The 13,312-nt window shown below is 40.9% G+C and overlaps 1 protein-coding gene across 15 annotated transcripts in view; it reads left to right on the forward strand.

The window, feature by feature from the left end:
• Nucleotides 1-13,312, forward strand: part of DOCK7 (dedicator of cytokinesis 7) — a 101,143-nt gene that overhangs the window by 56,983 nt on the left and 30,848 nt on the right. For 7 of the 15 annotated variants that reach the window (XM_071810091.1, XM_071810092.1, XM_065841695.2 and 4 more), the window contains exons 15-27: nucleotides 562-679; nucleotides 1,273-1,343; nucleotides 2,053-2,191; nucleotides 2,382-2,483; nucleotides 2,726-2,812; nucleotides 3,570-3,801; nucleotides 5,057-5,221; nucleotides 6,127-6,296; nucleotides 10,237-10,329; nucleotides 11,560-11,649; nucleotides 12,580-12,675; nucleotides 12,779-12,919; nucleotides 13,064-13,177. In XM_071810091.1, the coding sequence (XP_071666192.1) occupies nucleotides 562-679; nucleotides 1,273-1,343; nucleotides 2,053-2,191; nucleotides 2,382-2,483; nucleotides 2,726-2,812; nucleotides 3,570-3,801; nucleotides 5,057-5,221; nucleotides 6,127-6,296; nucleotides 10,237-10,329; nucleotides 11,560-11,649; nucleotides 12,580-12,675; nucleotides 12,779-12,919; nucleotides 13,064-13,177 (1,618 nt within the window). The remainder of the gene's footprint in view (nucleotides 1-561; nucleotides 680-1,272; nucleotides 1,344-2,052; nucleotides 2,192-2,381; nucleotides 2,484-2,725; nucleotides 2,813-3,569; nucleotides 3,802-5,056; nucleotides 5,222-6,126; nucleotides 6,297-10,236; nucleotides 10,330-11,559; nucleotides 11,650-12,579; nucleotides 12,676-12,778; nucleotides 12,920-13,063; nucleotides 13,178-13,312) is intronic. The other 8 variants (XM_065841698.2, XM_065841700.2, XM_065841699.2 and 5 more) reach the window with 3 other exon arrangements.

Raw genomic sequence — 13,312 nt, forward strand, 5'->3', positions numbered from 1 at the left:
TCAGGTGTGAAACTGGAGACACCATGACCTGAGTCATTGCGAAGATTGCATGTCATCTGTTGAAGCTGCAGATTCCTGTTTAGTTAAATCTGTTTTCAGAGAAGAGGTGTAACCTGAAGTCATCCTGATGTAAGAGATTAAAAATGAAGAAAGAAAAAGAAACAAGGACAGGTCACAAGGAAGTTATTGAACAGAAACCAACACTTTGTGTTAAGCAAATAAACATTTCTCAGTGCTTTTCTATTAGTATGTTTTCTTACCACTTGCGCTTCTTAGATTGTAGAATCGCTGTGAAATTTTTAGATATATTTTCCAAGCACCCTTATAAGCAGGAACTATTTCAAAATATGATGGCAGTTTAAAAAATACGATTTTTGATGTCTAAAATAAGGAGTCATTATGAAAATGCTTGTGCGCTTTTCTTGAAGAGAAGACCACGTGGCCAACAGAAAACGTCAAACCATTCACTTTGACTCAGATCGTTTCCATGGAGGTTTAAATAACAGATTAATAAAGATTAAGCCCTCTCATTCTCACACTCGATGCCTTTCTCTCTTGCAGGAATCTTCTTTATGTCTACCCTCAGAGTCTTAACTTCGCCAACCGCCAAGGTTCTGCCAGGAACATCACTGTAAAGGTCCAGTTCATGTATGGAGAGGACGCCAGCAACGCAATGCCGGTGAGGGGAGGACTCTGTGCTCCATGTGAATGCTGCATGCCACAAGGCAGAGTACACACTGCAGTCGTAAAATCCCTGTGTTAAAGAAAACCTCACTGAAATATTTTTCAAAATAGCAAGTTCAGGGGAATATAAAATGGCAATATTTCAGAACAAAGAGTACATTTGTGTAGAGTTTGTAGAGCAACAGTGTAGTAGCTAGTATTTTAATCTGAAATGTTTGCAGTGGACACCTTTGTCTTTGGAACAGCATCTTTGCTTCCATGCCAAAAAAATGAAAGGTGATAGTTATACTTACGTTAGAGCCAGAAGTGACCAGCACTGGGTGAAGATCTGTGTAGGATTGGTTACAGTCATCATTTCTTCAGCCAGATGTGCGTGCATGTGTAACTGGGATTATTAAAACTGTGAACTCTTCAGTGACCGAGTAAAACATTGCATATAAGTGAAGGGGCATGTAACGAGCAGACGTAACTGTACACAGCTTCAGAGACTTGTGAATGGAGCTGTAAATGTCTCTGCAGGATTATGGAAAAAATTCTTGGCACAGTCTTACAAGATTTCTGTGTTGTTGGTTTTTTTCTTTTTGGCAGGTCATCTTTGGCAAATCAAGCTGTCCTGAATTTTCCAAAGAAGCATACACAGCTGTAGTATATCACAACAGGTAAAACACATGGCAGCTTGTGAAAGATGTTGCCCTGTATATGGGTAGTGTGATCCCACCCAAAGGAAGTTTTACTGGTGTAAAATTATTTAACGGTGACTATCTGCATAGCACCTACAACAACTGCAGTGGCAGCTGATACTGTTGTTAGAGTTTTGTGATAACTAGGAGGTGGAGTCTTTGTTTGATCTGGTACAAATCGAGAGTATTTTGTCAGGGACTATGATCCTGAGCACGTAGCCCAGCTCAGCAGATGCTGTTAAGTGCAAGCTTCAAGTTAGTAGGCATGAAGATCTACGTTATAAACTCATGTTAGCATGTACTTTGTGATTTTGATGGAGCCATTTAGGCTTTAATTAGAAACTGGAATTACCTGGTCTTGAAAATAATTTTGTTGAGGTAAGGATTGCTGAATCTGGCCTTGAGGTGTTGATAGTCCTTGTAACTCTTCCAGCGAGAGATGTCCCAGCAGAGAATCCTGTCCTGCAGGCTGGGGGTTGTGGTGATCTCCACCTTGAGACAAGAGTTTGTTGCTCATGGGGAGCAGCAAAAATGAAATTCAGAAAATGAAGCTTTAACCTCTTGGGATAGCCCATAAACTTCCTTCCCCCCCCAGATACATTAACTCCAAGGAATTAGTGTTGAGCATGAGATAGTAAAGCACATGGTTTGTATTGGTGATTCAGCTGAGCATCTGGTCTCTGCACAGATCGCCTGATTTTCATGAGGAAATCAAGATTAAGCTTCCAGCCACTTTAACCGATCACCACCACCTGCTTTTCACCTTCTACCATGTCAGCTGCCAGCAGAAACAAAACACTCCCCTGGAGACTCCAGTTGGATACACCGTGAGTGGCTTTCAGTCTTTATATGTTTCAGCACCGGCTATATTCATAATCCAGTTGTTTGCAATTTTTTCAGCATTGCTGTCAGCTCATACACCATTGCAGAATTTGACGGTCAAGCTTGCAAAGTTAAAAAAAGCCTTAGAAAAATATGTTTTTGTTTTTTTCTTTTGTTAATTCCTTCTCTTTAAAGTGGATACCAATGCTTCAAAATGGGCGGTTAAAGACCGGTCAGTTCTGCCTCCCTGTTTCACTGGAAAAACCACCACAGGCTTATTCAGTGCTGTCTCCAGAGGTGAGTTGTTCTTCATGCAGGAGAATACTTCTGTTAAAAAGTGAAAGAATGCGTATGTGTGTGTGTCTATATTTTTAACTCATAGGTTATTTCTTAACTATTGTTAATTTTAGACAAGTGTGTGTGTTTGTGTGTGGGCACATGTGTGTGATCTGACAATAAAAGAAATGGGACTTGTAATTAGAAATGCCTTAGCTCTGGTTTCTGGCACATCCTCAACTCATCTTTCTGTTAACCTGCAGGTTCCGCTCCCTGGGATGAAGTGGGTGGATAACCACAAAGGGGTTTTCAACGTAGAAGTTGTTGCTGTATCATCCCTCCACACTCAGGTAAATGTTAAGAGCAGTCATTGAAATAAAAAGAATTTGATAGTCTTTTGACAGTTGAACCACTGTCAAAGTTGATACTGTGAAGAGTATAGTAATTACTTGTAGTGAAATTACAATCTTATTTTCAGTTCTGAGCAAGCAGACCTGTTATTCCACATTCTGCTGTGAGTATATTTGAGAAATTCTGCTTAGAAATGTGAGCAGTTTGGCCTTTATTCACAGGGGGTGAATGGCCAACAGTGTTTTCAGACCTCAGACTGTTGTGTTTAATACAACAGATCTAATGTACAGTCCAAGCATATGATGTTTTCTTGTTTTTCCTTTTCCTCTCTGCCTCTTTTGTTTCACCATATATTTTTCCATCTTTCTTTGATTTGGAAAGAAAGATGGCAATCATTTTGACTATTCATTTCAACTTTACTTTTATTAATTCCCAGTATGTCATTTGGTGGTTTTTTGGTGTATTCTATTTGTGTTGTAAATAGTAACATAATTTTAGTACATTTTTGTCTGTTTTACTAACAGTCTGCAGGTCCTCTATTTTTGTGCTGACAACCTCTGGACATTGGCTGATTTCAGTTGAATTAGACACATGGGCAAAGCTCTCCAAGATGTTGAGTTTCTGCTAATTTTGTGAGATTATATGATCAGGCAGAAGAATAAGGGAGAGAAACCATACATGAGGGTCAAATCCATAGAAAGCAGAGTTACTTTTGGAGCTTCTTGCTGATTATAGGTTTTTTTTGCTTGTATGTAGGACCCTTACCTTGACAAGTTCTTTGCACTTGTCCATGCTCTGGATGAGCACATGTTCCCTGTGCGAATAGGAGATATGAGAATTATGGAAAACAACTTGGAAAATGAACTGAAGAGCAGCATTTCAGCTTTAAATTCCTCTCAACTGGAGCCGGTAGTGCGATTTCTTCATCTCCTGCTTGACAAACTGATTCTCCTGGTAGTAAGACCTCCTGTCATTGCAGGCCAAATAGGTATTCTTTTTAAGTTTTATAGAGAATTGCATAGCTGAAAGTTTGACACTTCCAATTTTATCATATTTATGTAGAAATAAAAAAGTCCGGTTTTATGCTTTATTTTTGTGCCACTAATATACCCTGTATCTTCAAAATAAAACATGCTGGCATCGAGATCGGTGGCGATATACACAGAGCAATATCTAATAGAGGGGTTTCCAAGAATGGCTAGTAATTTGATGTCCAAGTTGAGACACCAGAAAGAGGTCTGGCTTTCATGACCTGGGTGCAGCATTTTCTTAGTCCCGGAGCCCGTTAAGGTGTCACCACACTGATATTCAGAAACTAAGAACTTCAACCTTACTATTCACCTTGGAAAATTGTGAAGTAGGTCGGATAAGAAGATACAGGTGCTGTATGTTCTTCCAGCTATTGTGGGTCTGATACTGTCAGTATGAATCATCATTCCTTTTGCTCCCTGTTATGGGTTATGCTCTGGCAGTATAAAAAAATCTCAGGTGGAAGTCAGGATTAGTTCCTTAGTATTTAAAATAGCAATTGGGAGCTTTTTTAGAAAACTTGAGTTTGGACATGCTGCTTTAAATATAGCAATTATTTATTTTGGAAAGGTTATCTTTTTTTATTCTACATTTTAAAACTCTTTCACTCTTCAAATGTTCTGTATTGGTTTAGTTTGTCTGTATGGAGCACTGAGGACATTAGTGTCTAGTTTTTTACAAAACTACGACTTATGGTATCCGGCAGCTGTCTGCTTCATCCCTGATTTGTTCAGAATATCTGCCTCAGTCCATGTGTAGATTTCTGTAGTCATTTTTGGAACAGATTTTTTTCCAAAAGAGAATGGAATTGTTCTTTTTGATGCAGCTTATGTTTTGGCTAAGGCTTAAATGGAGGAAATAATTAACTGAGAAAAGTGTGATAAATATCCAAAGGATATTATCCATCAATTAAACAAGAACTTGATCTCATTACCATTGCAGTTGATGACCAAAGTTGGTCTGATTCCAGAAATCAGGCCTAAGTTGATTAAATTTGTTATTAATAAAATTGAAGCTTATCACCTCAACACCTGTCCTCCTGTCAAGCTGTTTATTAGGCCCAGTTCAAACCCCAGGTTCAGTTTTCATGAGAAATGCTTCCTATACTCTTGACAAGCCTCACTATGTGTATTTTAGAAGGTGAACAAAATGCACATTTAGGATTTGCTCATGGGTACGTCTACGGTTTAAAACTCCTCATTTATCACTTTCAGTTAACCTGGGTCAAGCATCTTTCGAAGCGATGGCATCCATCATAAACCGGCTTCACAAGAACTTGGATGGAAACCAGGACCAGCACGGCAGAAACAGCCTTCTCGCTTCCTATATTTATTATGTTTTTCGCCTACCAAATACCTATCCCAACTCACCATCACCAGGTATCTCTCTTATTTCAAGTCACAGTTTGTTAAAAGTGGCAGAAATTACCTGCTGGCAGGTGCTCTGGAGCTCCAACTATGTGGCTGGATCCCAGCCAAGCCTTATTATTAACTTTCTCTATGATCAAGTGTAGCTATTTGCAAGATGAGTTTAATTACAGTTAGCCATGTCAGATATTTAACTGTTTGATGATCTTAAATAACAGTATCACCACTGAAAGACTGCGAGGTTAAATTATGGCAAAATACTTGTGTTTTAGTTTTGTTTTCAGTGGCAAGTAGACAGGCATAGAACACTCCTGGCCTCTCCTGCCTCCCTGTCTCCCTCACTAGTAGTTTTGAACTTTCATCCAGTTCCAGCAAAAGTTGATATACTGGCAGAGTAGTGTGGTATTCTTGAAAACAAATGTCTGGATATGGGAGGGAAACAAATTAATTCCACCCCTGCTGAGGACAAGGGATGTATCTGCATGGGGAGGAGGCGGTGTGAGTGACAGCCACAGAAAACTGGGCTTTGGAAGAGCTGTTGTGCACAGCACTTGCTTCTTGCATGGAGCAGAAAACCTCTGGGAGGGGTTGGGAAGGTTGTGTACTTAAAATTGTGCCCAGTTCAGTGGTTTTTGAGTCTGAGGTCTGGCAAATAGCCCTTTAATTAAAGACATACCTCACACTGTCTGCCTAAATCCACAGAAAGCTTCCTGCTTCCCAAAGATTGACGGATGGAATAGCTTTTTAATCCCATCCCTTTCTCCCTGCTGCTTGCTTGGGAGAATCAGGCAGGGGAAGGCACAGGGAAGGTTTCATTACTGGCTGTACAAAGGATTTGCTGCCTCAGGCTGGTGTAAACAGCAGGGATCAAGGCTCTGGGCAATGTTCTAATGGGAGGTTCTTTGATGACATTGCAGGTCCCGGTGGCTTGGGGGGATCGGTGCATTATGCCACCATGGCTCGATCTGCCGTCCGACCAGCGAGCCTGAACTTGAACCGCTCGCGGAGCCTCAGCAACAGCAACCCAGACATATCTGGGACCCCCACCTCGCCAGACGATGAAGTTCGCTCCATCATTGGCAGTAAGGTATGCAGGCGCCACTGAGGGTCTTGCGGGAACTTCAGCATCTTTTGTTTAACCTTTAACGAAATAGCGGGGAAGTTTCTGTGGTGTTTTTTTTTCCTATGAAAAGATATTCTTACTAATGGCCCCTTCTCAGATTTTTTCTGTCAGTTACTGATAACACTACTGAAACTCCACTCCTTGAAAATAGTTGCTGATCTCTCTGACTTGCTGGAGACCAACCTGGCAGTATTAGTTCCACATGTGTGGTGGCCAGGGGCAAGAGAATGGATTTACCACCTCACTTTACACAGGGCCAGCTGCTGTATTCTCTCACCAGCTCTGTTATATCTCCCCAAATCTTACGTCCTCTACCTTGTTGCCCTGTGGTCCCACACTTGCCTCTCAAACCAAAACTCTCTCTTCTCCTCTGCGTTCAGCACTAACTGCTGCTCAGGTGCTTTCTCTACTACTCATGTCCGGAGCAGGTATCATGCACACAGCAGGAATATTCCTGCTCCCTGCACAGGCCAGAAAGGATTTTGGATGATTAGGGAGTAAGCCATAGTCTGGCGGACTGAGCTGCAGTGTGAACTTACGGTGTGATAACTGCACCCACCATGGCTCCCCACACCTATAAGTGACTTTCATAGATTCACAGGATGGTTTGGGTGCGCAGGGACCTTCCCAGCTCTCCCAATGCCACCACCCCTGCCATGAGCAGGGACATCTTCACCAGCTCAGGTTGCTCAGAGCCCTGTCCAGCCTGGCCTGGGATGTCTGCAGGGATGGGGCATCCACCACCTCTCTGGCCAACCTGGTCTGGTGTTTCATTAGTGCAGAGCTTCTGGCATGGTCTTACTTTGGCTTTTAAGAGCTCAGTATATGCAGAAGGGCCCATCCCTCTCTGGTGACTTCCCAGTACACAGGACTGCTACAGTCCTGATTTGAGCACTTCCCTTTTGTACCCAAAATATGTGGGATGAGCCCGCGCAAACCTGCTGTGTTGGTAATTCCCATCCTTGAGAGGGCTGCCTTAGCTTGATTGGGGTTCTCTTCTTTAATCTTCAAACTGTGGTAACTTACACCAAGGTGAGGCTTTCTTACCTGTGACCCATCACTCTTCCAGCACAGATGAATTCCTGAGCCCTTTCAGAGATCTGTTTTCATTCGATCCTTTGGAATCAGTGAGCAAGTTTGTCAATAAAGCCATCAGCCTGAACAGACAGGCTTGGCACTGCTTGGTCCTGGGTTTTATGAGCAAGAAAAACATAGTTTCAGAAAGAGGTTACCAATTTTAAATGAATAACAACATAAGTTGCTAACCAAATAAGAGACTGAAGAAGTTTGGGCAGGCAAATCATTATTTCTTACATCAAAGTTTGGACTTAGAAGTCTTAAAATATTTTAAAGACCAGTTCGGTATCTTGCTAATTAAACAACCCTGACCTTTTGTGAAATGCCATAGGCACGGATGTGCATATGGAATTTACACAGGCTATCAGAAGTTTAACGCATGCTGGCTTAGTGAATAATGTCACAATACAAAATGAAGAGAGCTTTTCTTCTAGAGATGTACTCCAGGCTTTAAAGAAAATCCTATTCTGTGGATAATTGTTAAGGGAAAAGTTTCCTTTAGGGCAGTCTGAGCGTCAGAAATTAAGCTCAGTCCTGACTACACAGAATTTTGGTTGAACAGAATTTTTTTCTGCTTGTTAGTAGACAAAAGTAAGACACTTCTTGAGATCCTGAAATGAGTAAAAGGATGCAGTAATTCCTGTTCTGTTTCTCTGAGTAATGGCTTAGGCACATATACCCAAATAGGGAACCTGAACTTCAAACTAGAATTTATTGTGGGAGATTTCTGCTTTAAAAATAAGTAAATAAATAGTGTTTTGTTGTTTGATGGAAGTTTTTGGAATCCAGTCCTAAATTGTTTTTTATTGTAATGTAAGATATTTGATAAGTTGAGTCAATACGCTTTAAGTCTCCCCTATATCAGCTTCTTTCTTAATTCCAAGAATTCAAATAGCCATCCCCTTTACAGAATTTGGAAGATTTCTGTTTATTTTCATAACAGAGGAGATTTCAGGCCTGTCACTTATTTTGCCTTCATTTATTAATTGAGCCCATGTGCTAAAGCAAATTTATTAAGTGTCTAAAAAGACCTGTGATAAGATTTTACACTTTAAATGTTCCTGAAATGTTGGAGATGTGCTGGGAAAACAAAGGATTGTGGAGTTTCATAGCTCTGACAGGGGATTTTCACAAACGTGTGTTATGTTCCTGCACAGATCCGGCTGTGCAGGTTGAACCCCAGAGATAGAACAGAATTTAATAGCAGTTTTGTGAACTTCTGAGTGACTCTGCCAAGCAAAAGGAAGAAGCTCCTGTACTCTTATTTTCCAAGGGGGAAAAATCTTTCCCTTTTCAAATTTTTACAAAATGACTTCTGATTCTGCAAACACAGTATATTTTCAACTTTATCCTCAAGACCAGAGCAACTTGAGCAGCTTGTGAGCAGAATTGTGAGTGTGATAACGGCATTTTCAAAATTAGACCTGACTTTACAAAAGATAAGGTTAGTTCAGCATTCTGCAAAGTCCTTTCGGCTTTAATTCACTGTGAGCAAAATAAAGCATGTTTATGGGTCTGAGCAGAGCAGAGAGCTTTGATTTATTTCTTTCAAAAAGTAACTGAGAATAAAATTCTCTCTTTATGTGTGTTAAGTATTTTTTTATTGGACATATTAAGCAAAATTACAGCGTTGCTGTACTCTGCATAGAGGATAGCTCAGTGGATTAATGGTTCGAATCCCAGGATACAGCTCTCACACTGGGTTCAACCTTGAGGTGGATTTTTCTTGGCTGAGAGAAGCAGATTGTTGGACTTGCTGGACTTTGCAGCTGGTAATAATCGCCACGATGAAATGGGCTGCACCTTTGCTTCATGGATTGGGAAAAAGCACAGAAACTGGGATGAAAGCTCTTGCTCAGGTGAGGGTTGAAATCCAGGTGTGGAATTTATAAGGAATCACTGTTTGGCTGTGGCATTGCAAAACTGCCTCTGTTAGAACTGGTTCCAGGGACCCAGGAAAATCCACAGCATCCCACTGAATGTTCCTGACTTGGGAGCAGCCTGGATGACAAACACATTTTAATTTTTCCTTTTTGTATTTCTGAGTGGCTTGAGAGGAGAAGGGAGCAGAGGGAGAGGAGGGATCCACAGTCATTTTGCCCATATGATCCATTGCAGGAGTAGAACTTGAAGTACAAAATAGATTGAGCTTTTAAAAAGCAGGATGATTTTTTGGATATTTTCTTTGGTTCCAGAAAAGGTGTGTGCTCCTTCCTCTCTTTGCCACACTGCCCAGAGAAAGTAGCCAAGTTTCCACATGAAATCCTGTTTGCAGGGTCACTCTGCCAGCAGTGCTGGATTCTGTGAGCAGAAAGCCCTGTGAGAGTTGACAGTTTCTTTGAAGTTTTTCACCATTTCCGTAGGATTTGTAGAGCTTATAGACTGTGGCCTAACGAGTAATCTGCCTTAAAAGTGCTGGAAACCTCAGAGAGCATCCTTTGTGGTTTTGACATCTGTGCACCAATTTCTGTCACACTGTCAATCTCAGCTGGCTCCATCTACTGAAGCAAATTGGTTTAAACTGACCAAAGTGAGATTTTTTTTTCAGGAGGAGGAGAGGTTTTGAATGTCAAAAGTTACAATAGGAAGGGTTGGGCCAGAGCTGTCAACAGTATTAATGTGGTGAATGTGTGTGATGAGATATAAAATAATCCTCTGAACTAAAAATCTCTCAAGAGACACCTGAGAATTCAGGCTGCTTTAACAGCGCTAACTGGTGATGTGTTAGCTGCTTTGATTGCTTTTAAGGACTAAACTTTGACTACTGTATGGCATGCAACATGTAATATTTCTTTCCTTTCCCAACTGCTTTCTATTACATGCCCAGGGTTTAGACCGCTCCAATTCCTGGGTAAACACTGGTGGTCCAAAAGCAGCCCCATGGGGATCCAACCCCAGCCCAAGTGCAGAGTCAACACAGGTGGTGTCCTCGGGAGAGGTTTTTCTGGCTTTGTTTTCCCTGATGTTTCCTTGTAGAATATCTTCCTTTCAGTGTACGCTGTGATTTTGATGGTTTGTTTTTTAATTATTATTATTTTTTTTTATTTATTCCTGGAAAACTTTGAGTTTTGTTTTATAAATTAGCATCTTCTCCCCCACCACCTCACCACACTGCATGAAAAACCTCAAAATGCGTGAACGTGTCCCCTTCTTTCATTTCAGTGGTTGCTGGTCTGTGAAATGCAAATGCTGTGACTGCTTTTCTTTTCTTTTCTTTTTATTTTTCTCTCTCTCTCTCTTTCCTAACACTAGTTTCAGCTTCAGGTGGAGCACATTTCTAAGTGGGAACATTAATCACAGCTTCATAGTTTTGTCCATGTTTGCCATTTCTTTTGATGTTGTGAACCATTTTGCCATTTTCATCAAGCATTTAGTATTCATAGTCAAGTAATCCTTCATGACTGTTTGAGTGGAATATTGTTAAACCAAAATTGGTACCCATGTAAAATTCTCTCTTAAAACATGTAAATTTAAGTGCTGGAACCAGTGACTAGGGCTGATTGTATCTGTTCTGTGCTGCAAAGTATGAAAACTTCATAGCAGCTTTAGCAGCTTCAGTCAGAAAGACTTAATTTATTTAGCCCCCTTTGCCTGCTACTTTCCACTGCATGGTTGCCTTGAACATACCTCTCAACTGTGCCTCCTTTCCAGTTTATCGCTTATCCAGAATTAGCCTGAGTTCACTTGCACTCACGGCAGATTATTTCCATCAGAACCAGAACTTCAGTAATTTTCTCATTCCCTGTGCCAGTAGCAGCATCGCTCTGGGGCACATCCCCACGTGCTTGGTCGCTGGTAGATTGAGAGGTATGGGCTGAAATTACAACTATTACCACCTTGGACATATGCATGTTGAGAAAATACAGTGATTAAAAAGTTTCATGCTTTGCAGCATTAAGTGTCTTTGTGCATAAGAACATGCAGTTATGTAAATAGCCTGTATGTCTTCAAACAGTAAAAAGTACTGTCATTTTGTTTAAACCAGATCTGTAAATGAATGAGAGTTTGAGAATGCATAAAAAGGTGTAAAGACAGTAAAAGCCTACAGTTGGAACAGTATTTTTTTAAACGTACGTTGTCCTTGAGCTGCAAAACCCATCCACAGCAAACTTTAATGTCCTGTCATCATTCATTCATCTCCACTCCGTAGGCTACGGATCGAAGTTGTAATCGTATGTCTTCGCACACTGAGACGTCAAGTTTCTTACAAACATTAACAGGACGATTACCAACCAAAAAGGTAGATTTCAGTGAAGACAATTGATTTTGTGGGGCAGGGAGGTCAAGTCATTCTGAAAACATGATGCAATCTAGTATTTTATTTATAGCCTGGGTTTTTCTGAGATCATTAGGAACTGCTGTTGCTTAACACCTCTGAATATCCAGGCTGTAGTGAATATGAAGTATTCTGGCAGAGTTGAATTGGGGAGAATAAAAACGATCAGGAGTAGCTTGTCTGATTTAATGTCCATATTGTTTGGAGCCAGTTTATTGCTGGCTTTCAGAAAATATGAATAGCACTGTCTAGACGTGTAAATGATACATTTTTGTGTGCAAAATTATAATGCGTTAGCTGGCAAGATCCTAAAAAGATCCCGACAAGATCCTAATAAATGTCAGAAAGGCAAAACGCCTGACTTTTGTGTAATGAAAATGTGATCACTGCCAACACGCAGTCTGTGGGTTGGTCCTCCCAAGAAAAGAAATCAAAAAGCTGTTTCTTAGCCCCATGTTTCTTTCTTACTGTTTAAAGTCCTTTCTCACATATAACTGTGTACAAATTGCTTTATGTGTCCACTTTTTACTCCTTTTTCCTGCAAAAATCAGACCAGGCAGAAAGGTAGACTTTTAAACTAAACTCATTTGAGCACTAAGCTTTTTTCTTTTTGGGGTGAGGGGGTGGGTGGAAAATTCTTTTGACACTTGAAATTCAATTTTGGAGCGAGATGCTGTGAAACGTTCCTCACATCACATATCATAACATCGTCCTTCATCGTTAGCCGGGGATTTCTTTAAGGGATGCCACCACTGCTGTCACGTTCCCAGTTATTTATTTTGCTTAACCTCACTGTTTGCCACACTTCCCATGGACCGTGCTACCATTTCTCACGCGGACTTTTTTGTGAACTGATCGTGAGGCTCGGACTAACTCTGGATTTAATCTGTGTAGCTTTTTCACGAAGAGCTGGCCTTACAGTGGGTTGTGTGCAGCGGGAGCGTGCGGGAGGCAGCCCTACAGCAAGCCTGGTTCTTCTTCGAGCTGATGGTGAGCAAGCTGGAAACACCTCGCTTATCATCTTACTGTTTGTAGTTTAAAACACAAGCGGCAACAACTGCAAGTGACTTTGCTGTAATTTATATTCCTATAGGTGAAGAGCATGGTGCATCATTTGTATTTTGCTGACAAACTGGATGCGCCAAGAAAGAATCGTTTTCCTGAGCGTTTCATGGATGATGTAACTGCTTTGGTCAGCACAATTGCCGGTGATATAGTCTCTCGGTTTCAGAAGGTAATGACAAACAATTAAACTGAACCCCGGTCAGAGCTCAGGCACCAGACCTGCTGCATGTTTGCTGGTGCCTCAACCAGGAATTGTTTGAAAACATACAGTCTTCTTCATTTTCTTTCCTATTTTTCTCTTCCTTCTCTCTAGGATACAGAAATGGTTGAAAGGCTCAACACCAGTCTTGCATTTTTCCTCAATGACCTGTTATCTATCATGGACAGAGGATTTGTTTTTGTTCTTATTAAGACTTGCTACAAACAGGTGAATGTAGACAAATATTATGACTTAACTGTGAACCATAGCATAGCCTATTACTCTAATTTTCTTTGGACAGGCAGTAAAGTATGGACACAGAATTCTGCTATTCAAGTGTTTTTAGAGCGAGCAAGCCATTCT

The sequence above is a fragment of the Patagioenas fasciata genome, chromosome 6 (genome assembly GCF_037038585.1).
Source record: "Patagioenas fasciata isolate bPatFas1 chromosome 6, bPatFas1.hap1, whole genome shotgun sequence".
NCBI lineage: Eukaryota > Metazoa > Chordata > Aves > Columbiformes > Columbidae > Patagioenas > Patagioenas fasciata.